The 24,599-nt window shown below is 41.7% G+C and overlaps 1 protein-coding gene across 17 annotated transcripts in view; it reads right to left on the bottom strand.

Moving 5' to 3' along the window:
- DMD (dystrophin) overlaps positions 1 to 24,599 on the bottom strand; it is a 1,046,893-nt gene that overhangs the window by 60,557 nt on the left and 961,737 nt on the right. For all 17 annotated transcript variants that reach the window (XM_064706931.1, XM_064706854.1, XM_064706864.1 and 14 more), the window contains 3 exons: positions 18,580 to 18,641; positions 8,394 to 8,468; positions 481 to 682 (listed from right to left, as the gene is read on the bottom strand). In XM_064706931.1, the coding sequence (XP_064563001.1) occupies positions 481 to 682; positions 8,394 to 8,468; positions 18,580 to 18,641 (339 nt within the window). The remainder of the gene's footprint in view (positions 1 to 480; positions 683 to 8,393; positions 8,469 to 18,579; positions 18,642 to 24,599) is intronic.

Raw genomic sequence — 24,599 nt, 5'->3', positions numbered from 1 at the left:
AAAAGAATGACAGATTGAAAGCTATGGAAAACTGACATACTTGAAAAGGTTAAACATCCAGAGGTATAGACAAGCAGGAGTTTATATGGTGTTCATTCTGTCGCTTCTTGATAATTCTCTTGAATTTCTTTATCAAAGTAAATTAAAATGCTATGTAAAGCCATGACCTACTGCGGACAGACATGCAGTCACAGAATTGGTCTGAACAAAAAAAATCTGCTTAAAAAGTTGTTTTCCAGCTCTCTCATTACCTAGCTTAGTAAATCCAGGATTGTAAGCCTAACCAAGGGCTGCATTGATTCAGCTAAATGCAGCCATTAAACCATTAGGTTTATTAAACTTTCATTTCAACTACCCTTTTTTCCAGCTCCAAGCCACCCATGCTGTAATGAGGCAAACAGCTCAACACCCCTTCCCCCTCCCCTTGTGCTACTGGGAAAGCTTCTGGAGCTTTCCCCTGTCCTGAGCCCCCATACATACGTGTCATAGACATTCAGCAGCCAGTTGAGGCACATGTCCACGCAGAGGGGGACGTTGACCAGGTTATTGTGCTCTTGCTCCAGTCGATCGTAAATGGTGGTCAGGCAGTTGATGATCTGCAGAATATCCATTGGCTGGTCATTTTGTTTGAGGTTGTGCTGGTCCAAGGCATCACAGGCAGCAGACAGACTCAGGAGATCCACTGTTGAAATAAAAAAAAATACACAACCATAAAGACCAAAGAGAAACAGTAGTTGTATTACCCACATCCAAAAAGTAAATAGAGCACTGTACTCGGCTCATGTGCCTGGCCAGAGGATGTAAAATGTCCTCTGAAAGTCACATGCAAGACTGGTTTCAGAATTCCTACAGATGCACTGTTATTTGGCAGTGGCCTTAGAGACCAGTGTGTATCTGCTTCATTTTTAGCTGTAAAATACTTATTATGCTCTTGGGTCCTATGGAAATATTACACAAATTGCTGTGCAAGTAAAAACTATGTATTTCATGCTTTATGTTCCTACAGATAGACAGGCTAATATTTGATTACTGCACTCACCAAATGTGCTCTCACCATAGCACAGGCCATCAGCTTTCCTGAGATGCACTGCCCATTTCTCAGAGAAGTCGAGCAATCTTAGCCAAACCAAACTCCACAAGGAATATGCAAACAAATTAGAGCTGAACTGTGACTAACCTCTCTGTCACTTTTCCTCTCGTGAGGAGAGTATAAAGAAGGTCCTGGAATCACTACATATCCTCTTTCAATATTTATTAATTAAATGTATCCATTTTTAATTCTGAACAGCATTTATAATTATCAACACCTCTATGGCATTAGAGAAAGACATGTTTAAAATTATTAGTCAACATTCAACAGAGATTTTTGTCACAGACATTAAAAAAAAAAAAATTTCCAATTTAAGTCAGTTGCATTTTGAAATGCAAATCTCCAGGGCAAAAGTGAACTTCCCTTTGTCAGCTCGTAACCTCTGCACACTAACATCACCAAGCAGCATCACACTCAGGGCACACAAAATCATGGGATGTTGGCTCACAAAGTAAGGCAGGAAGAAGAACAAAAGAAATCAGAAAGATGAGACAGTTGATGATGATCTTCCGGCTGCCACAGGGAAACACCTCCTAACTCCTTACAGTGAATGTCCAGGGTGTGAGCAATGGGGATGTTGAAGCCCAGATGTTGTTAATCCTACTCACACCATGAGCAGTCACACAGTGCAGCACGATGGAATATGACCCAAGGCAGTAGCATCTGGTCCAAAATGAACTGCTCAAAATCATCCAGGAAATTCTTCACGAAACTAGAAAATGAACTGACTCAACTGCAAGACCAGTTTTTCTTTCACTGGAATAAAAAATGTGTTTTCTTGAGTTCTGGTGAGCAGCATCCCTTCATAACGTCAAAAAAAAAAAAAAACCCCTACATAATGAGCAGAAGCTAAATGCAGAACACCATATAGGGATTTTTTTAGAACTTGATCCTGTTTAAGGGCACATTTGGCAAATTCACACTTGAGTATCCTGTTTTACCCAGGATGAAACTGCCCCTTTGATGTCCTAGTGGGAGATGAGAAATACTTTAGCTGCCCACAGGGCTGGTTTGCAATGCTGCTTGGACAGTATGCTGGGATTTTGTAATTGCCAAAAGAATTTCAAGAGTATACATTTCATTGGAAATCAATAGGGACTTACTTCTGCTACTAAATCCCTTAAGCACTTCTGAAAATTTTGTCCTCTGGGCCTAATATACCTACTTGCTAGAGTGAATAAGGAAACCTTGGAATGCTATCCCTATTATTACACTAAGAAATTAAACTTTGACTCCATGATTTTGTGCAGAGTTTTATTGGAGTTAGAGCTTTTTTTCACATTAGCATATAGACATTTATTAAAATAAAGTATTTTGGAATATTACGTTTAACCTTCTAGCATAAAAAATACAGCTATGCTAAGATCAGTGTTAAATCCTTAAAAAGCATCAGATCTGTTCCTGAGCGTCTCAGAAAGATGTTTTTCTTCCAAGAATTCATTAGTCAAATTGAAAATGGAGCACAGCCCTCAAACACCTATAACTGAGCTTTAGGCTGAACTCTCAGTTCCTCTGAGACTACGAATCAACGGTAATTAAATGAACCCCTCAGGCGTCTGAGTGGTAGCATAATTATATATGCAGCTACTGCTAAACATGGGTCATTCCACTTTGTGAAAGCTCCTCCATTAATAAACAGCATCTTCTGAAAAGCCTTTCAGCCCACTCTTCATCAACCTCCTGTCCTATCCTGAAGTTTGAAACACACAATTATCTCCTAACAAGCAAAAAGTGCTTGCCAACACGTTCTGCTTTAGGGAACCTCTTTTTGTGGGAAAAAGGAAGGCTCTGGCCTTCATCACATTAAGGTCCTCCTTCATCTTTCCCATCAAGACTTAAGAAATGTGTGTGTGGGGTCCTCTCCCAGAACACAGAACTGCACATTTATTTCCTAAAAGCAGACACAAAGGTCCTGTAAATGACCGACTTACACAAGACAATCAGATATGTACTGAAGAGCTGAATATTTGGCACCCTGCAGTGATTTGAAAAGCTTTACTTGAAATAAACCACACCATTTTATGCTTTGCACTTCTTGTGGCTTCTCTGCCACTCTTTTACACTTTTCTATTTAAAATTCCAAAACTGACTCCAAAATCTGTGTGAGCAGTGGCTTCTAGCTGACTTTGAAGTCTAAGTCACTTATATAAATATTTCTTTGGCCTCGAAGGCAATAGAGAAGAGGTTAGGATGTTTTTAACTAGACACTGCCAGATTGCAGGAAAAGTATAAAAGACAACATGGAATAAGTAACTAGTTGAAGGACAGAAGTGACAATTAATAGGCAGGAGAAAGTGCACTCTAGAGGTCACAAACTGAACTCAGGGAAAACTCAACATATGGCTGGTAATAAAAAGTATAAACGGTCCTCCCAGAATGCAAGATCACCTTCTCTGTAACCTGCTGCTGTTGGCTGACACATTAAAAAATATATTTAATCTAGTCTACATACAGTGTAAGGAAAAAGAGCCCTAGTAGAAGTTCTTGAATATTTTCTTTTGCGGCATTTCCAAGAAAAGTTCATGAATACATCTCATTTTATTGATATCATGATGTCCTGATGTGGTTTGCACTTGAAGATCAGATCTTTAAAAGCAGCAAAACAAGAAAGTCATCATGCTTTGATGGGATTATCAAAGGAATCCATACATTTAAAAAAACTTGGAGCAATAGTTACACCTGGCATTCTCACAGCAATTTTGAAGGTTGAAATGATAAAGCCACATACTAAATAACACAACACGTAAGCATTTATTTTTTAAGGATTGCTATTTTCCATATTCTTCTTTAGATTTAATATCCTAACGTCTTAATACTCATTGGGCTGATTTATGAACTGAAAAGAACTAAAATTTAAGTACAGCTCCCTTTTTGAAGTGTTTCTATTCCTGACACTGAGAAGTAGGCTGTACCTTTACTTCTGCAGGCCTTCCATAAAACACGCATTTTTAGAGTACTCCTCAGTAGACAAAAATGCTGTTCTCTATGAAGTTTGCAGAAAAGAAGAGCTACAGATATATTTAGGCATATATGGATTTATATATATAAAAACTCTTGCAATTTTAAAACAGAAATGAAGAGCAAGAGCTGAAAGCAGCACGTACTGCAAGTGGGATTTTGGCTTTGCGTAGGAGCCCTGAAACCCAGCACTGTGCTCTAATTCTACTATTGCCAAAATGCAGAAAAATAATTTTGTAATGAGTTGAGGTTTTAAAAAAAAACCTAATTGAACTGAGTTCACAAGCGACACTGAAATGATAGAATACACAAATACAATGATGGTGTCTCCAGGCAAAAATATTTGTAAGAACAAAGCCTGCTAACCAAATTCCTTAAATGCTTCTCCTTAGATACAAGTATGAAGAATGTGCTAGAGTAATCAGTGTAAGCGCCACTGCACGTCTCTGAGAGCATCAAGTCTCTGAAAATTTACCTAAATGTAACCTCAAGAGAGGAACTGACTTCAGTTTGCTCAGCTGGACAGGGGAGGGGAAATAGAAAAGCTCATGGGTCGAAATAAGGACAGGGAGAGATCACTCACAAGTTACTGTCACAGGCAAAACAGACCCGACTCGGGAGAATCAACTGAATTAATCACCAAACAAATCAGAGGAGGATAATGAGTAATAAATCTTAAATCTTAAAATGCATCCCAGAATCTTAAAATTCTTCCCAGGGTCAGCTTCACTCCCAAATTCTCTACCTCCTCCCCTGCAGCAGCAGCAGGGGAATGGGGGCTGCAGTCAATTCATCACACGTTGTTTCTGCCTCTGCTTTCTCCTCAGTGGGAGGATTCCTCACACTCTTCCCCTGCTCCACTGTGCAGTCTCCCACGGGAGACAGTCCTCTACAAACTGCTCCAACGCAAGCTCTTCCCACTGGCTGCAGCTCTTCACAAACTGCTCCTGAGAGGATCCCTCCCACAGGAGTCAGTCCCTGGGGAACAGACAGTGCTGGCAGCAAACCTGCTCCAGCGTGGGCTCCTCACCCAGAGTTCACAATTCCTGCCATGAGCCTGCTCCAGCAGGGGTTTCACATTGGTCACAGCCTCCTTCAGGCACCCACCTGCTCTGGCACGGGGTTCTCCACAGGCTGCAGGTGGGTATTTGCTCCACTGGGGAGCTCTACAGGCAGCAGGGGCACACCACGGTCTTCTCCATATGCTGCAGAGGAATCTCAGCTCTGGCATTTGGAGCATCTCCTCCCCCTCCTTCTGCACTGACCTTGGTGTCTGCAGAGTTGTTTCTCACACGGATTTCCCCTCCTCTTTCCCAGCCACTGTTGTGCAGCAGATTTTCTCCCATACCCTTCCCAAATACATTATCCCAGAGACATTACCACTCTCACTGATGGGCTTGGCCTTGGCCAGCTGCAGGTCTGTTTTGGAGGTGGCTGGCACTGGCTCTGTCTGACATGGGGTACATTTCCAGCAGCTTCTTAGAGAAACCACCCCTGGAGATACCTGCTACCACAACCTGGCCACAAAAACCCAGTGCAAAAGTCCAAGATGAGTCCAGAATTATTTAATGGTAGGAATCGGTTCTTGAAAAACACCTAAAGGACCACAGAGTCACAGCCAGCACAGGTTTTTGAGGGGAAGGGTCCTGCTCAACAAATTTAATTTCCTTTTCACAGATTCACACAGAATCACAAAATAGGTTGGAAGAGACCTTCAAGATCATCAAGTCCAACCCATGCCCTAATACCTCAACTAAACCATGGCACTGAGTGCCACATCCAGTCTTTTTTTAAACACATCCCGGGATGGTGACTCCACCACATCCCCAGGCAGACCATTCCAGTGCTTTATGACATAGTAACCCAGCTAGCTGATCAAAGGAAGCCAGTATATGTAATCTTTTTAGATTTCAGTAAAACTTTCAATACTGTTTCTCATGGGATCTTTCTGGACAAAATGTTCAGCCCCCAGCAGGAAAAACACACCATGTGATGGGTGAGCTGGACAAAATGATCAGCCCCCAGCAGGAAAAACAAACCATGTGCTGGGTGAGCAGCTGACTCACAGATGGGGCACGAAGGGTTACAGTGAATGGGGGGACATCAGAGTGGGGAGCTGTCACTGAGGGGGTTCCTCAGGGCTCCATCCTCGGCCCTGTGCTCTTCAACATCTTCATAAAGGACTTGAACACCAGACTGGAAGGGACACTGAGCAAGTTTGCAGGTGGTACAGAACTGGGAGGAGCTGCTGATTCCCTCAAAGGCAGGGAGCCCCTGCAGAGAGACCTCGACAGATGAGAGGCCTGGGCAGTCACCAACCATGTGAAACTCAACAAGGGAAAATCCTGGATTCTGCACCTGGGATGGGACAACCCTGGATGTACAGACAGACTGGGGAGTGAGAGGCTGGAAAGCAGCACCAGGGAAAGGGACCTGGAGTTCCTGGTTGATGGAAAGTTGGGTGTGAGCCAGCAGGGCCCTGGCAGCCAGGAGGGACATCCCCGTCCTGGGGACATCAGGGACAGCATGGCCAGCCAGGCAAGGGAGGGAATTGTCCTGCTCTGCACTGGGGAGGCCTCACCTCGAGTGCCGGGGACAGTTTTGGGTGCCACAATACAGGAAAGACATTCAGCTGTTAGAGAACATCCAAAGGAGGGCAGTGAGGATGGTGAAGCTGTGTGAGGAGGGGATGAAGTCACTGGGTTCAGCCTGGGGGAGACTGAGGCCTCACTGTAGTCACAACTTCCCTGTCAGAGGCAGGCAAAGGGCAGGCACTGATCTCTGCTCTGTGTCCAGTGACAGGACCCAAGGAAATGCTCTGAAGCTGTGTCAGGGGAGGTTTAGTCTGGATATTTGGAAAAAAGTTCTAAACCCAGAGGGTGGCTGGGCACTCGAACAGGCTCTCCAGGGGAAGTGGTCACAGCACCAAGCCTGACAGAGCTCAAGAAGTGTCTGGACAGTGCCCTCAGGCACATGGTGTGATGCTTGGGCAGCCTGCCAGGAGTTGGAGTTGGATCATACTTGTGAGTTCCCTCCAACTCAGAATATTCTATGATTCTAATACAGATAAAATGGGATGCAAAGTTTTGCATTTTCAGTCATAAAAGCCTGTTACAAGTTACACTTATGCACTGCCAGCTAGTTAATTCCAGAAATTCTGTTTCCTTCAGTGCTGCACTGGTTATGAATACTTCTCACTGCATAACACTCCAGTTTCTTTTATACCACATTTCCACAGTGAGCGTGGCAGAAGTGCTGTACCATGGAAAGATGTTTATATTTCTAATCATAATTCTTTCTTTGTCACTGAATTTATGTTGAAATCCTTCATAATGTTACAAGACTTCTCACTTATTGTTTATTTTTTCCTTTTTCCCCCTATTTTTTATACAGTCAGACATTAAGTCTGCACACTTTAGCGGAATTCACCCATGCTTATAAGCCTAAAAGTAAACATGCTCAAAAATACCGAGGTTTGACACAGTTCCAGAAAGCATGTGAGCACAAATCCAACTTGAGATAAATCAACAGTTGAGACATTTGCAACTGTGTCAGAAATTTAACCCTGTAATTAAATGCCAAACAGTGAATGTTAAAATATTTTAATAATCCTTCCAATTGGACTGCCTAATAAACTGCTTGCTTTGGCAGCTGACTGGCCTATCAAGAAAACTCTCAGCGAATTATTTAGCTATCAGGTTACAATAAGCTGAAAAGGAAATGTAATTCTAGTGAAAAGTAGAATAACAGAGCAGTTGGGAGAATTAAAATGTTCGAACATGCACATCACTAATATAACAGCTGATGAGAGACTTTTCAACACAACTGAAAGCTGGGGAAAAAATGAAGCTAAATGTTTATTGAGATGATCTCATTTAAAGGCAATAACCCCTCAGGGTTCAAGATTTAACTTAACAAACCATTAGCAACTCCAGCCCTGAAGCATTATTTCAGCTGAGCTCTCACTGCTCCCAACACACCACAACTGTGTTCCTCTGGGCTGCAAAGCTGTGGCTGGCACAGGACATGGCACAGTGACATGGCACAGTGAAAATACCTGGCTAAAGTATGTAAAGATAAGAAATATGTATGGTTTATTCAGTTTTATTTCTGTACTGCTGCTCTGCTTTACAAGGCACAGACCTGCAAACCACCCAGCACTCTGGTTTTGTAATGATCATGCAAACCGGTGGCAGCAGGAGGCCCTTCAGGTGAGAGGTCCATGTACCAGGCAGAGCTGGGGGTACATGTGGGAGTGTTTTTCTGCTTCTGATATCTGTGAATAAACTTGTGTGCTGGTGCTGGAGCTCTCCTGGCAGAGGGTGAGGCACAGGCAGGTACTTACAGCAGAGAGCCTTCTGCAGCCTGCGGAGTTTCATGGCAGTCCTGTACGCCGAGAACCTGACGTTGTTCAGGTCAGCTGTAGGGAGGCAAGATCAGAACAAAAGATCAGCTTCACACACCAGAAATAACCAGACTCATGAATACGTTGTTATGCTGAACTACAAGACTATACCTGTTGGTTAAAAGAGCAGAGGTGGAAAAAAAATTTGTTAGAAATTTCACTGAGTTAAAGACCTCAAATCTTGACAACCAACCATCCAAAAAAAACCCCACTAAGTCCTAAACTGTTACTTCCTTTTGTTCAAAGGCACAGAACTAAAGAGCACTTGAAAGGACAACATCAGTGACTGCAGCAGTGTCTGGAAATACTGCAGAGCTTTTCACACCGGAGGCACTGTGAGGGAGATAAGCTCCTGAAACTCTTCCTTGTTCACCTTGTGCACCAGCCAGGCTGTGTGCAGGCAGCCCCAAGGGAAAACTTATGCCCAGGAAAAAACAAGTGACTCTCAGCTACTGCTAGAATAGAAAACTTATTAAAAATATCCAATTAAACTTCTGTGCTTTCCATCTGAGCAGGCCCCAGCCATGCCCAGAGATGTAGAGCCTTTCTGGAGAGAAGCCAGCCCACCTAGCCAGGTGAGTTTCCAGGTCCCCACCTGCAAAATGGCAGGGAGCCAGTGGCTCTGGCAGTGTGACAGGGAATGGCACCCAGCTGGGGAGACACTGTCTGTCTGGCTCAACTTTTGCTAAGTTGTCCTCATACAATTCACAAAATAAGGATATCAGCACAAGTCCCCACTGATTACTTTAACCATAGCTTGCAAAACCTCCTGGCCGCTGTGGGGACAAAGACACACCAGACCAGAGCACAGAAGGTGGTCCCAAGGGGCACTGCCAGCAGCTGCACTGGGAACTGAGGGGACGGCAGGGGACACACTCATACACCACAGGGCAGCCACCCACCACTGAACAAACAGATGCTCTTGGCCCTGCCACCTACCCAACTCATTCCTGGGCACATACACTCCCGTGCAGCCTAAGGATCATTCCCAAGAGATTGCTTGGCATATTGCAGCTTAAGGGTTTTCCAGAACAGAAATACACTGCTTGTGCCAGCCAGTTTCAGCACCTGACAACACTGCTGAATGCATTTAATTTACTGGTGAAACCCATGGAGCCTAAGCAATTACTGATGGGAAAGTGCTTAGAAAATGTAAACTACAATGTAGATATAAAAAGAACATTAGAGGAAAAAATGCAGTGGCTCAAAATAAAGGCCCCTTTAGCTCAATAAGCTTCCTCTAACCTGACAGACTCTTAGAGAAAGAATATGATGAAAAACAAGGAAAGACAAAACATTTCCTTGCTGGCACACGAGCTAAGGTGCTGTAAAGCTGTTTGAAATGTGGTAGCTTGGGTATAACTATCCCAACATCATTTATAATGCTGTACAGGTATAGGTAGCAGAGGGAATATAGTCTCAATTACATTAATTTTAATTAAGCTGTTCTGAATGAATAATATGAGGTATGATAATTCAGTAGTTTTGAATACCTTAATAAAAGCTGTGGAACATTTCTGAAACATGTCTTAGAGCAGAATAGGAAGTTTCAGCTTTGTATATAATTTATTTTTGTCTGCACAGTTGCATACACCTTTTTAATGGGCACTTCTATGTATTGTTCCTGCCAGCTCTGTCTCTCACCATCATCCTGACAGGTCCTTTATGTGGTGTAGAATACAGTAAGTTAAATAAAGAGAGTTAATTTGTCTTAAATGGAAATTAATAAAGCAGTCTCTCACAAACACACCATGAATTCAATTACAATTTGTACCCTTGCTGCAAATCTGTATTTGTACTCTGTAAAAGAATATTATGGCTAGCATTTGACAAAATGAAGAAGCCTTTCTTAAATTCTCCCCGAGTGTTCTGAAAGAAGCTTATCTATTTATTATTTACATTTTCAGAAATGTGAGTAAATATGTATGCATATTTCAGGCCTCGATCAAGGCAGAAAATACAATCCGTGCAGACATTTAATCCTGGAAGTGCCACAGTTTACATCTATTTTCCTGTATATGTAATACACACTGAATTTATCATCAACTTTAACGACACTGCTGCCAAGAAGCATCTGCTCTACATGATGAAGCAGCAATGCCAGGTGCTCATTTTGGAGCCCTGATCTCAGGTTTTGGAAAAGCAGCAGCACCAGTGCTCATTTGGCTCTGCAAGCCAAGGCTGAGCCGTCGCACTGCCACTGCCGTCACTGCTGTCACCAGGATTAGCCTGCACCCAGCTACTTCCCTGTGCCAACTGCTCACCTCTGTCTTCCTTATGCCACCATCTCCACACTTCTGATGGACAGCTGTCTCACCAGATGGTGACAGTCACTTAAGATGACTGGTTCTTAACGATTTCACTTTTCCCCTCCCTGTGCCAATGGAAGTGTCAGTGGTGCCTTTCCTCCCCTGGGGCCACTGCTGGAACAAAAGTGTTGCTCTGGGTAGCAACAGAAGGAGCCCAGGCCCTTCCTAACTGAGTTCAAACCATTTGGCTTGCTGGATGAGACTCCATTTAAATGAACCACAGAACACAATTCTGCCAGGGAATGAGCCTTGGCCCTGGGCTGGAGCGTGCTGGCTGTAAAGCCACCCCTGATAATGAGTGGAGGGATCTCAAGTGAGGAGCACAGACACACTGCCTGCTCACACCCCAGCTGCTCCTGCTGGCAACAGGCACAGGAGGGAGGAGAGGGGCTCAAGGAGCCTTCCAGAAGCCTATGGGAACACCAGTAGTTCTTACCTCTCTGTTTTGGGCAATTGTTTTTTGGTTTTTTCCTTCCTTGATCCTAAGGAAAAAAAAATGTTGCTTTCTCCACCCCCACACTGAAAGAGGCAGGACCCACTAAGCCCTGCTTCCAAAGCTTTTATCATTTCAGAGCAGGTTGAGGAGTTCAGTGCACCAACAAGGATTCCTCCAGCCCTTTCCTCCCACTCCTAGAAAATATGTACCACCTCATCCTCTGAACCGAGTGGAAAGCTCTTGCTGTATTGTGAAACTTTTGCAAGTTGTTAACAATACTCCCTCTTCTTGCTCAGAAGGCAACTCTCAAGCTGTAAACAATGTAAAAGCCCAAGAGCATAATCTGTTCATGGTCGGAAACAACGATGCAGTGAAGAGGTCACCTGGCCCCTGGAAAGGAGCCAACAGAAGAAAGGACCATGAGGGAGTATTTGGTGACATATTTACATCCCAGAGCAAAGAGAAATCACAACTTTCCCACCACTCAGCCATGGATGACCCCTCTGTTCAAGTGAATATATATCTTCCTCTATCTAATAACATGATAACAGTGAAAAAGAATCAGTGCTTTTATTACAAATGCAGCTTTAATGAAGGGTACTTCAGTTCAGAGTGCTGATAGGAGTAACTCAAATCAGAAATACTGTGGAAAGATGATAAGATAATTAAATTCTAACATTTTCTGCATAATTCTGCATGTTGAGAGAAATCTCAAAACATAAGGGCTATGTTCTATTTCTGCAGTATTCTAGAAATACCTGCAATTACACACAGTAGATCTTTTTGCGAGTGCATAATCAGGCAAAAAAACCCACTCATCTGAGAAGTGGTCAGTGATTCAAACCACCTGCTGGAATGTCTCACTGACTACTGACACAGATCAGTAGTCAAAATCTTGCAGTTTGGGTTTTTTTTTTTAATCCTCTCTTGCTAAATTCTGGATTTTACACTGAGATATGAGTAGTATATTAAGAGCAAAAACATATTCTCATATTCTTGAGCTTTTACTACATAAAATAGCTTATAAAATAAGGCAATAAAAAATTAAAATCAGTAAGTTTTCTAAAATAACCTATTTTCGAATAGGTTTAACATCTACCATGAGGGGGTATTTGTTTTTACTCTTAAGGAGTCACATCTATAAGCCAGACAACAGGATTTAAATAAGTCCCTCCTAGAGCTGCTGCATCTGCTGAGAGTGCTGAGTGACTGGGAGGTTCCATCTGAAATCATCCCATCCTGTATGACAGAGCCATCCCACTGTGTTTAAAAGCACTGGGATGGGCCAGGCTACCTCCCACCAAAAGCTGTTCATGCCATTTATCTCTCTCCCAATGAAATCTGAAGGCATCTCATAAACTCCTTTCTACCAGGAAACTACCTTTCCTCTTTACTTTAAAGAGAGGTTTCTTGTTTATATTATTATTAATATTATTATAATTGCTTTTTTAGTTTATGAGGGCCAAACACTCACCCTTCCCATGGACAGCAATAATCTCTGTGCCTGGACATCATCTAAGTGAAATGAGCAGCTTACATGGTTCAGGTGGTATTAACCTGAAATTAACAACTTAATTCTTTTAAAGAAATTAGATTTCATCAGGTCAAATCCTCATCTTCATTTTATAAGATTTACAGTGTTTTTAATCTCAGGTGCAAGGACAGAGAATGTGAACCTGTAGTGATGTACCCAGAAACCTGAAAGCCTTACTCAGCCACAGCTTGTGACATGCTCATAGACTGCTCATAAATACACTGCCTGGGGATAACCTATTTTGGGAATGACAATGCCTTCCTAACAGATGTTAAAAATTCTACACTGGACAGTCCTGAATAGAAAGCAATTCCTCTACAGCCATTAAACTTTCCATGTCTCAGACATCAGCAGAACTCTTGCCTTTTCAAGAAGCTTCAGCTCAATTGTTTCAATACTGCTGAGATTCCCTGTGTGGCTGGTAAGAATGCTGGGTTTCCTCCTGCTGCCCAAAACCTGTAAATTAATCTTTTAATGGTGCCCTACAGTGACATATATTGCCTCTTCTGGAACTGCAGCTTTAAAATGCAAATGACACAAATGCACAAAGGAAAGAAATTAATCAAGTAACACTGCTTAATATCAGCTGAGTCTCAGCCATTGACTTTTATTATAACAATAACTAATGCTATCATCTACACTATTTTGGTAATAAATAACAGTAAACTGTTATTCTATGTACAGCTTAAGCACTCTTCACGTTGTACTAGGCCTGAACACCTGAGTGAAAAAGCCAACAGTGTCTCTGCAAATGAACAAGTGGGAGGTACCCAGGGCACTACAACACTACTGACTGCATCTAGAGCCAGTGGCTGAACACCAGAGCATGTGCCAGCATCCCTGTCATCAGACCAAATGACATGACCTTTGGGAGTTTTAGAATGGAGTGTCTTTTCTTCAGCCTGCAAACACAAAAATGTAAGAAAGGATTTGTTTGTCTGGTTCGTCCCATTATGGGATTGAGACATGAGTGGAGTTTACGGTCAGAAAGTTCAGAAACCTTTTATGTACTCTGGTGAGAAGCAATGATACTGGAAAATCCTAAAATAAATTAACTACAAACAACTTCGGGAAATAATAATAAAAAGTGTCCATTTGCAAATCAAGAGTGCAGTTACCTTAAGCAAAATGTCCCCATGCTGGCAATATTCTGTAACAGAACAGCCCTTCATTCTCTCTAGAAGAGCCTCCTTCACGCTAATACACCTGTGCTTTCATTTTCAAGGGATGCCAGGTTAACTGCTACCCCTAAATTCTACCTCTCTGCCACAGTTATATTTACTGTCTGTTATGTACAGTTATGTTTCCTGTCTGTTGGGTGTGTGCTGCACAGAGCTCAATCACACAGAAAGGGCCTCCTCTACACTGACTACTGGCCAAGGCTGACTGAAGCCAAGCAATCCTATTTCTTGAAATGGGCTTGAAAAGGACATGAGTGAATAATCAACCTTTAAACAGAGGCCATATGGAAAATCTCACTGGATTGCAGTAGAACTCAAATGCCTGATGCGTGCCGTAGGCACGGGTCTTACTGGTGCAAACATGGAAAACAGCTGAATATGAATAAAGCTTCATAATAAATACATGATTTAGTGGTTGCTAATACAAACTGTAATGGCAACCAGGGGCAGTTCAGCCTCTCCAGGCAGCATTTCAGAAGGACAAATCAAGATACACAAACCAAAGAGGATGAAGCTGGTCAGCCTTGGTCACTGGGAATCAGAAGCTCACAGGAGAAGCCAGCCACAAGACCAACACAGCAGCTGCTGCTGAAAGCTCAGAGGTGCCTTCCAGCATTCTCCCACCTTGTGTTAAGCAATTCTGACATTTCTTTCATGTAATCCATAGAGAACTGCCCCCCATCCTCTAAATTAAATGGAGAGCTGTCACCAGTGCACTGCAGCCTGCAAGGATGAGGGTGGTTTTCACCCTCTTGCCTTGCCTCGGTGAATTAGGAATGATAAACAACATTTCTGACTGCATCCTGCTACTGCAATTACTGTTCGTGGTGACACTAATGCACCTTGAGGACACTGACATGACATGACACAGGAAGGCTGGAGGAGGGGACACTAACAGTATGGCATGACAAGCCAAGTCCTCCTGGGCCATCACAGCAAAGGCTGGAGTCATTCTCAGCTTAAAGGAAAAATACTACTATTCAGAGCTAAGCTGTCTGACATTAAATGTTCACTCTCAGAAGATAATCTGAAAAAACTGAGCGAACTCAGACCACTTTGTGATTCCTGTTCCTTCTGTCTCTGCCCTCATGCAAAGGTCCGTGGTCTCCAATACAGAGAAACAACACAAATTCCCTTTTCAGTGATGCCCTGGAGTCATCATGAAGGATGAAAAAATTTGTAAGTGGGTGTAAAAGATCAGTGTAAAAAGAGCAGACCTGTTGCAGAGGAACTAATTTTGGAAAGAAAAGCAGCTGGAGCAGTTCTTGACTCTTTGAAGACTTTCAGGAAGAAGTTAGAAGAAAATAGGAGTGGTTCATAATGGTGTAAAAATACAAACCAGGGATGTCAGCTTCTGATCCTCTGAAGCTCACATATAATAATTTTTACTTCCTTTCCTATTTCAGCATTTATTTCTTCTCTATTTTCTTAACTTACATGACTCTTTTTAATTTAATCTATACTAACATTTAATTCCTGCTGCCATTTCAATTAAACATTAAACAATTAAATCATTCATTATAGACAGCTTATTATGTACCTTTAAGTAGCCATAACTTAAAGAAGAGTAAAAATTGCTCAAGTTGAGTAAATTTTTCATAAACACTGATAAAATGCTACATTGTTTAAATAATAAAGAGCAGTCAGGAACAAGCACCTTAGTGTCATAAAAGGAAAATCTCTGTTAGAGAGAACCACAAGTTGGAAATTTTTGATACACAAATATAATTTAAATCAAGTATTTAACAAGTATCTTTATAACCAGCTATGTTTTAGCAAATGAGCTCCAAGAGAATTTGAGAATACTTCCTTCATAGGCAGAGTATTCTATAATTTCTTCCCACAGATTCTTCCTCCTGTCTCTGATGCAGTCGCAACTGAAGAGGTTACAGGACTGTGCACAGCACATTGCTACCTCCTTTTAGTAGTACTAAATAATGCTCCCAAGTAATTTAGCTTCATTTTTATTAATACCTAGACCTCCAAAGATAGAAAACTTGAAATTCACCAATTTTAGCAAAATGTAATGCAACAATTTGGAGGTGTGTGAATTGGATATGTGAAGATTAATATTACTCTTCTTTCTTGGAGAAGTGTCTCTTGCATCTTGGAGGCAGGTAAGAAATGTTACCTTCTGCCAGGATGCACTTTCCTCATTCACTTATAAAAAATTAAGCTTTCAGTAATTTGTAAGAATTTAAATCAGATATAATCACCCTGCAGCAAATTACTGCCATGTACAGAGAGCTACATCACACAGCACAATTATTCCACACTGGATAAGTGTAGAAGCTGGAAAATGGAAATGAAAATTCTTGACAGCATTGATGTACTTGGTCCCACTTTTCTGCATTTACCCGCTTGCCAAATTCATGCTCTCTACCAGATTTTTAAAAAGGCATACATACTAAGCTCTTTACTAGCTTCTTTATATGAATTAGAAACAAAATTGGGATTCTAATGGAGGGTAAAATAATAAGATATAATGAGTATGCAATACAAAATCGACTTTAATAACATCTTCTCAGATAATATATTACTGAACAGTCTGAAAAGACTTCAAACATCCCATTATTACCATTTTGACCCGAGGCAAAGCAAAGCACTGAAAATACATCAAGGGTTCTGTTCAAGACTAAACGGGTTATACTTGTATTATGCAGTTTGTGTGAGAGTTAGGCAATGGTGATTACACTCGGTTCAGAAATAAAATAAATTGGTCGGTTATTCAGGAGCACTTTCATCAAAGCTTCACCCATGTGGCAGGACACAAAGAGTTACCTTGTCTAGTCTCTTTTGCACACATAAATGAACACCTCAGTTTACTCATAAAAATATAAATTATACATACTTGTCTAAAATCAGTATTTCTTTCACATTAATGACTGTTTGGTCTCAAGTCTAAAAGAAACAGAACAGCCCAGATAGAAAACTGCTTTTTGGGAGATTTAATGCTCCTGAAAACGAAAGCAGCAGGAGAAAAAGAAAGTTCACAAGTAAGAAACAAAATCTGCCTGAACATGTTCCTTCTTTGTGCAGTAAAAAATAAGGCTGTCTTAAACTCCTGACATTTGGGTGATACTCACAGTGATAAAATTCAGTTAAACTAAATGCAAACTGACTTCAGCAGTCACACATCTTCTGAACTGCTGACCTGAATCTATCAGGACACTTTTCTCCCTTATTACCTTTTCAGTTCTTGGTATTTAAGAGTACTCTGGCTGAAACAGGGACTCTAAGAAGAAAAGCAGTTGCAAGAGGACTTTAGGTCTGAGCAACAACAGTATCAGCAATACCTTGCAATCTATGGATCAAAGGCAGCTGAGGAGTCAGAGTGCAGTTCAATTAACAGGCAACTATTTGAAGACCTACCTGTATTAAAGGGACGTCTGCAAGTGCAATTATCATTTGTCCTGAAACTTTTAAATCACTCACTTTAAAGCAGAAATATGAAGGAGACACATGGGGCAATACGTTGTAATTAAATGTCAAGTCCCTACTTGTCTGCTTTTGCATTTGGTTAGCCTGAACTTACACATTTTATATCCCTTTTTGGCATACAAAGCTGAATTCTGGTTAATTTTTAAACCAACTGCTGCCACACTGCTAATACTATAAGGAAAAAAAAAAATCACACTGCGTCGTTTCATTTTATATCACTTTTCTAAAATATTTTTAGCATGCTTGAACTGCAGAGCACCATAGAGATACCTGAGTTTGCCTGAAATAGATTACACTGGCATAATTAGACTGTTTTCAGCAGCTAAACTAGAGTTTAGCAGGTGGTAATTTAAGCTATTTTTCACCATGGCAAATAAGCCTGCACAGAATGCTAGATCTGACAGTCCTAGTGCTCAAGCTGGTTTATGTACATGTGCTGTACAAATGTAACCTCCTTTATGAATGCAGCATATTTACTGATATTTCTTTCAGCAAAATAGCTTAATTTTTATTATACCCTCTATTATTTATTAACACAACCATTAAAATCAAAGAGTTAGCTATTAAATGGCCTGCCAAGCAGCCTACACTAGAGCATAGATTAACCTATTTTATCTTGTAGATGTGCTTCTGTTAATAAATTCCAAAGCTGCTAAAAAATGGGAAAAAAACCCTCCACCAGAGAGGCACATCTGAAGTCATAATAAGCATGCAATTTGGGTATTCAAAATGACATCATGACAGCTGCTATGCCTTCTAAGTATTGAAAGTGCTTTAAAAATAAAGCAGTGGTAACACAGTTTGGCAAATTGCTTCAACTGGCTTCCCACCATCCAAAAGTCAACATTAACAGCAGCTTGGTTTGATTTTTTTCATGTGCCTTTTGTAAAGCAGATTAGACAGTGAAAAGATTCAGGATTATTTTTTTCTAACTTCTGTTCCAGTCTTTCAGCAAAGAGATTGTAACAATACACCCAAATTACTTTATAAACCCAGTGTACATTCCAAATGTGCTAAATGAAATAAATTTCTTTTCTACTGCATGTTTGAAATGTGTGCCTTTTGTATTTCCCTTGCAGAAAATTTTAACATTGGTGAAAGCTCTGCCTCTCTCTTTCACTTAATTTTGGTTTGCTTCCTCTGGAAATCTTTGCCTTAACAAATCATTCAGTTGAAAGAAAAAAAATAAAATAAAAGCACCAAACATCTGGTAGAGATGCCTTACCTAATGACTGGTAAAGCTCAGTCATCTTGGGATGATCCCAGCAGGTCGTTTGCGTCTCATGGCTACAACACAAAACATGAAAGTTAGTACAGAGGATTTGTCTCTCCATCTCACAGCAGAGATGCAGGCTGCACATCAGAGCACGGTGCCAGATCTGTGCCCACAGCCTGGGCTGCCCTGGCAGGGGGCTCAGCAGTGCCCGGCGTGCCTTCCTTCAATGAGGGGCATTAACCTGGAGCGCTTTATTCAGTCCAGGACTCATGAAATAAAATTAAAACTTAATTAGTGCTAATTAAAAAGACAACAAGTATGTCAATGTTTTGAGGAATTTGCAAGCCATCAATTCTTAAGAACTCATTGCTTTGTACCGGTCATTCTCCAGTTGCTCCAAGCTAGAGGACAGACATTTCAGAGGGTTTAGTTCTTAAAAGAGTTTCTGGAAACTCTGACCAGACACTGAGATCCATATTCAATTTCTTTTCCCCTACATGCTCTCTCAACCCTTTCCCATGAAGTATGTAAGAACCACCCAATGCAGTGGGTCCAATCCTTCCCGTGCTAAATTCCCTGAGCCACAGCCTTCTGATCCACCACCAGCTTACACCACTTTCCAGGGCAATGTTGCATCCCATAGTGACAATCTCTTCTAGCAAAGACTCTTGGCTGCTCTGCTTCTTTCCAGGGACTCCCAGGCCCTTTCCCTGGCCCTGGAGGTCCCTGAGCAGTGTCAGGCAGCAGAGCTGTTGGGAAGCCAGGGAAAAGCTGAAGCGGGGTTATGAAATGCTGCAGTATGAGCAGAATGTAAATTGGAGAGTGTCTGCATTGAGGTCAGCAGCCTCCAGCTTTGCAACACAACGTGTTGCCGAAGGACAGGCAGCGTGAGAAAGTCAACAGAGTGAAGTGTTAGTGGACGTAGCAGCAACTCATGTCTCCTAAGGTTATACTTTTGGAGTTTGTTTTTTAATGACAGCATAGCTAACATGATTATGTTTTCATTAACATAGAAGGCTTGAAAGAAAATTATCCTTATCTGTCCTGTAGCCAATCAAGTCCCGTTCAATTCAAACAGAATTCAGCTGTATTAAGAGACAACTGTGAGTCTCCATTAAAAAAAGAAAAAAAAAATATATGGACCATGTATGTAGCATACCATTACTCCCAAATACATTTGCCATGTCTGTACTTAAAAGCAGACATACAGGCTTCAACATGCACACATCACTCTGGAGAACGTATGCAGAAGAGCAGGACCTGACCCACAGCACTGCTGAGCTCCTGGAGCACACAGCTTCCAGCTCCAGGAGACCAAACCACCACCCAGCAGCACCTGTGGGCTGCATTGTGCCCTGGAACATTGACACAACAAGGTTGTTTTAGAGAACAAACAGTCCTTGAGCTCTCATTTTGAGGCACTGATGTTCCCTAGGGCACATTTACCCTTTATAGACTAAGAAGAGGTAAAACTTCCAATGCATCACTTCAACAGCACCTCTACTCAAGGAAAAAGAAAGTTGTGCCAGGTTTTTTTAGTACAATTTAATTTTGGCCTTAAAAGACAGGCTATTTATTTGATTCCAGTGAATACTTACTGCCCCAGTAACCTCTATATGTTCAGCAGCTTACTATATATAATATTTCCAGATTTTGCTCTGTAACTACAAGAAAGAATGAAAGGGATCACAAGCATTAAGCATAAGAAAAAAACTCCACTGTAGAGATGCCCTAGTTGAGCACAGGGTTTTAAACAAGCCCTGTCTCAACAACCTCAGCATTCCCAACCCTTCTCAATTCCTGCAGTGGCTGAAGGCAGTGAAAATGGGAGAAGAACGTCACAAGAGCAAAACCAGTCTTGTTCTTTGCTCTGATTAAAACGAGTCCTGCAAAGGGAGGTGGATGCAACTGTATTCAGAAATTTCAGCCTGGTCTGAGATTTTTTTTTTGGTTGGTTGGTTTTTTTATTCCTAGAAACTGGGTAGCTTCAAGTGAAAACCTGTGGATCTGGGCCACCTGCATCTGAGCTCCTGCATTTCCCATCCTGCTTGGAGCGAGCAGGTTCTGCAGGGAGAACGTAACCCCAGAACCTTTTATCACACCCAGGTATAAAGCATATTTTAGAAGAAAAACGGAAACAGCTTCATTCCTAAAAACTCAGCTGTGAGAAGGCTCTCCTGATATAGCAGCACCCCAAAGAAAAAGAAGATGGAAATGCATTCATGGCAGAAAACCCCATAGCCAGAAATGTCACGATTCAGGTGCGCAGCTGCAGACCCAGACAAACATTCACACCTACAGACCAGGGGCTGCAGCTTGTGTGCACCCAATGTCAGTCCCAGATCAATAGTTATCCACACATGAGCTTGGCCAGCCTGGCTTGCCTCCCCACAGGCACACAGCCCCAGAAGTGGGGTGTATCTGAACAGGAACTGTACCATGGTTTGTAGGCTGAATCACATAGCAAAAACGAGACAAAGAATTTATGTGAACAGTTACAAGAAGCCTCTGAAAATAACCTCCTTGAAAAACCTGCATGAAATTAATTTGGTAGCCCCAAATTGTTCTAAGGACCAACTAAATAATTTCAGACTCCATAGCTGTCAACCTGACAGCCTTCAAAGAAACTGATTCCCCATGAAAACATTTAAAAACCATTAGATATCTGGTAAAGGGGAATATACATAGTATTATGGACATATCCCATGCTTGTGTTGGATAGAAGAACAAAAGGATCATCTTCATGGGAAAAACTAGTACCAAAAATCAAAGTTATAGCAATAAGTAATTTATTGAATTTTTTATTTTACTTTTTTTTATTATAAGGCTTAACCACGTACCAATGAGTTTAGCGTGTACGGTTTAAGCTTATAGTATTTACTAGTGCTGAAAATACACACCTGCTTTTGTAAGACCTTGCAGATAAAATTTTCTTTGCCAGAGAAACACTGGACTCCAACTGGTTTCAGATATTTTTAATACCAGTAACCCCAAACCTCTACTCAGCCTGGTTTTCTTTCGTAGGACAAGAAAAATTATCACGGGAAATGCACATTTTGTAAAGAATGATTTAATTTGCTTCATGTTCAAGTAACAAAGACTGAATTCGCAGGGCAGGTACATTTCCCGTTTTCCTTTAATTTGAAACTTCGTTGCAATTTAGAGGAAATATTCCTTGGGTAAGACCACAAAAGTCAAGCCAGTAGAGCCCCTAACTGCTGCCCCAGCAGTGAGCACCCACAGGGCAGAGTGCCCTGCACCTGCTGGATCCCATCCTGGCAGGGACCACCCAGCTCCCACCCGGAACCAGCCCCAGGAATGGGCTGGCCAGCCCTCAGCACCCCTCTGTGCTCCTGCAGGAGCCAGGGAAGGCTTGGAAGGGAACTGTGGAGGTTGAGTGGCCGTACGGAGCCAGGGCAGACTTTGCTGGTACTTTACATGCAGAACACAAGAAGGCTGCAGATATTTTGCTCCAGCTAAAAGGCGTTCGCCTCTCAACATCTTCAGCTCAGGAAATTATCAACTATTCTGCACACAAGGGCAGCTCCAGGAAAGGTTAGATTCCATCAAGGCTATTCTTCCTAAGCCTCTTTGCCATTTTCAAAGGCCATTTAATTGTGAGCTCTGGGCTTGGACCGGTGGGGGTGGATTTGTGTGTATGCCCTTATTGTGAGCACCGTCTGAAGTGAAATGCCAGCTCAGCACTTTCAGGCAGCCTCAACCACACTTGGGAATGCTGTAGCATCCTTAATAGATCTGCAGCAAAGTGTTTGCCAGAGTTTCAAACTCTGGTGAACAAGGCCCTTTACAGCCTGCAAGTCAGAAAGACGTCAAAAGTGTAGTCTGAGTCCTCTTGACTACCAGCAGCTGAAGCAGAGTGAGAATATGTGCAGAAATAAGTACTCAAAATGCTTTTCCAACAAACCACCAACACAAAAAGACATTGGCACACACAGCCAGCAGTTTTGCAATATTGCACATGCTCAGAGGATATATTTTTCAATTTGGCTCTACATTTAGGTCTACTAAATTGATCACTAGCTTTTAAATCACAGGCATTCTGAAACAAATAAAAATGTAAGAGCACTCACTTGGCTTATTTTCCTCTTTCTCACCTGACCTGAGCTGCAAAAGTGGAAAGGAAATTAAAACCAGGCCTGAAAAGAAGACGAGCAGCAATGGCTAGTGGTGACACCTTGGTGGAAGTGTGACTGGCACGCTAAACACACTGATAATTTGGTGGGATGAAAGCATAGTCTTCACTTGATACATCCTTTGGGAACCACAGGACCACTTCATTAAGGGATGATTATATTATATTAGCAAGGATAATTTTTATGTAGGGAATTCTGTCACACTATGCCTGTGTGAACTCTGTTTCTGCCAACAGCAGAGAGATTTGTCTCTCAGCACTGTCAGCAGAGCCAACAACACACAGGATTGGAAACCTGAAATCAAGAGATGATATCCTAACAGACACACTGGAATTACAGTTCCCTTGTTATGACTTGATCAGTCTGGACAAAATACAGTAATTTTTTCTTCATTCTTTTTATATTACTTTTGAGCAACATCAGCAGCAGGAGGAGTTGAAAGCAATGCTCCCCCACACCCAAATTCTTGCACAAATCCCCCCTCCACATTCCTGCACCAGCCACACTGTAACATTCACAAATCTTTTAAGTGTTTTTGACTGCATCTCTTCTCCTTCACCCTTAAAAAAAAAAAAAAAGAAGAAAAAAGTCCTGTGTATTCACTGCTGAGCTCCAGAGAAGAATTTCAGGTTGCAACTGCAGAGTCCTTTTTAAACTCTTACAGCTCACTTCACTGGTGATACCAGAGCCAGTTCTGCTGCACTTCTCCCCACACCCTTCATTAGCAAATGCGACATGAACAACATGTGCAAATGCATAGATGTGCACAGAATAAAAAATTCTATCGCACAGCCATAATCACATATACTCACAAAAAAGTGCCAAAATTATAGTGGTATAGTACAAAGCTCGGAACTCATCTCTTTTCAAACAACATGATTTACAATACTTCTCACCTTCTGTCTTTACGAGGAATCAAATGTTACTCCAACCACCTTATGACTGTTGTCAAAAAGCCAAAGTAAACATGATAGTTGTTTGGATTTTACTAAACGAACCTAAATGCAACTGAAAGAGCTTTTATGAATAGACACTACCTCTCATTTAAAAGAAAAATGTTTTCAACGGAAGATGACAGTGACTGCAAAGAAAGACTTAATATTTCTCTTTCTACAGTGCTTCATTAATTCCCAAGCTAAAACAAGTTAGTGCTATGGAAAGTATTAGCAATGTAAAAAGGTGCCACTCCTTTGTGCTTTACAAAGAACTACTGTTTTCATCTGTAAATCTAGAGACTACTGATCTGTGCAGAGATTACTTCTGTTTAAGCCAAGGATCAGCGTCTCTTCAGCAGAAATTTGACTTTAGCCTGTTTTATTGGCTTTTGCAAGATTTATCAGACTGCTGAAGGGAGGCACCGATACATATTAAAGTTTCTTGCCGATACTGGAAATGAAAATAGGAGAAGGGCCAAATATCAGCTGTCAAGTACTGAATAGTAACCCTTCTTTTCTCCCGTTGATGTTAAACATTTATTTTGTCTGCTCTGTCAGGGGAAAAGATTCCCGCTCAGTGGCTTGGTTTGGGTGAGCCTTTCCCCCCCGGCTTGTCACTCTCGGCTGATCTATTTGCTTTCCAAAGCCTCTCCTCTCCACTTCTGCCAAAGCAATTTCACTGCAGGGTCTTGTCAAATCCAGGCTTAGACAAGCGATGGCCTTGAACAATTCCTTAGTGCTAAAAAGGTCAAAGATCCCCGATATAACCAGGTTCCTCGTTTCCCCAGCTCTGTACACACACGCCTGCAAAAACCACCTCTCTGCCCAACTCCTGTGCAAGACACCTCCGGTGTCCCAGGCTGCAAGATGTTTTACAGCAGCTATTAAAAGGCAATATAAGGTGCCATATAGCAACAAGAAATACAGCACTTGCAGTGCA

Source organism: Zonotrichia leucophrys, chromosome 1 (genome assembly GCF_028769735.1).
Source record: "Zonotrichia leucophrys gambelii isolate GWCS_2022_RI chromosome 1, RI_Zleu_2.0, whole genome shotgun sequence".
NCBI lineage: Eukaryota > Metazoa > Chordata > Aves > Passeriformes > Passerellidae > Zonotrichia > Zonotrichia leucophrys.
Note: the sequence above shows the minus strand (reverse complement) of the source record. Positions and strands in the feature narration are given on the sequence as shown.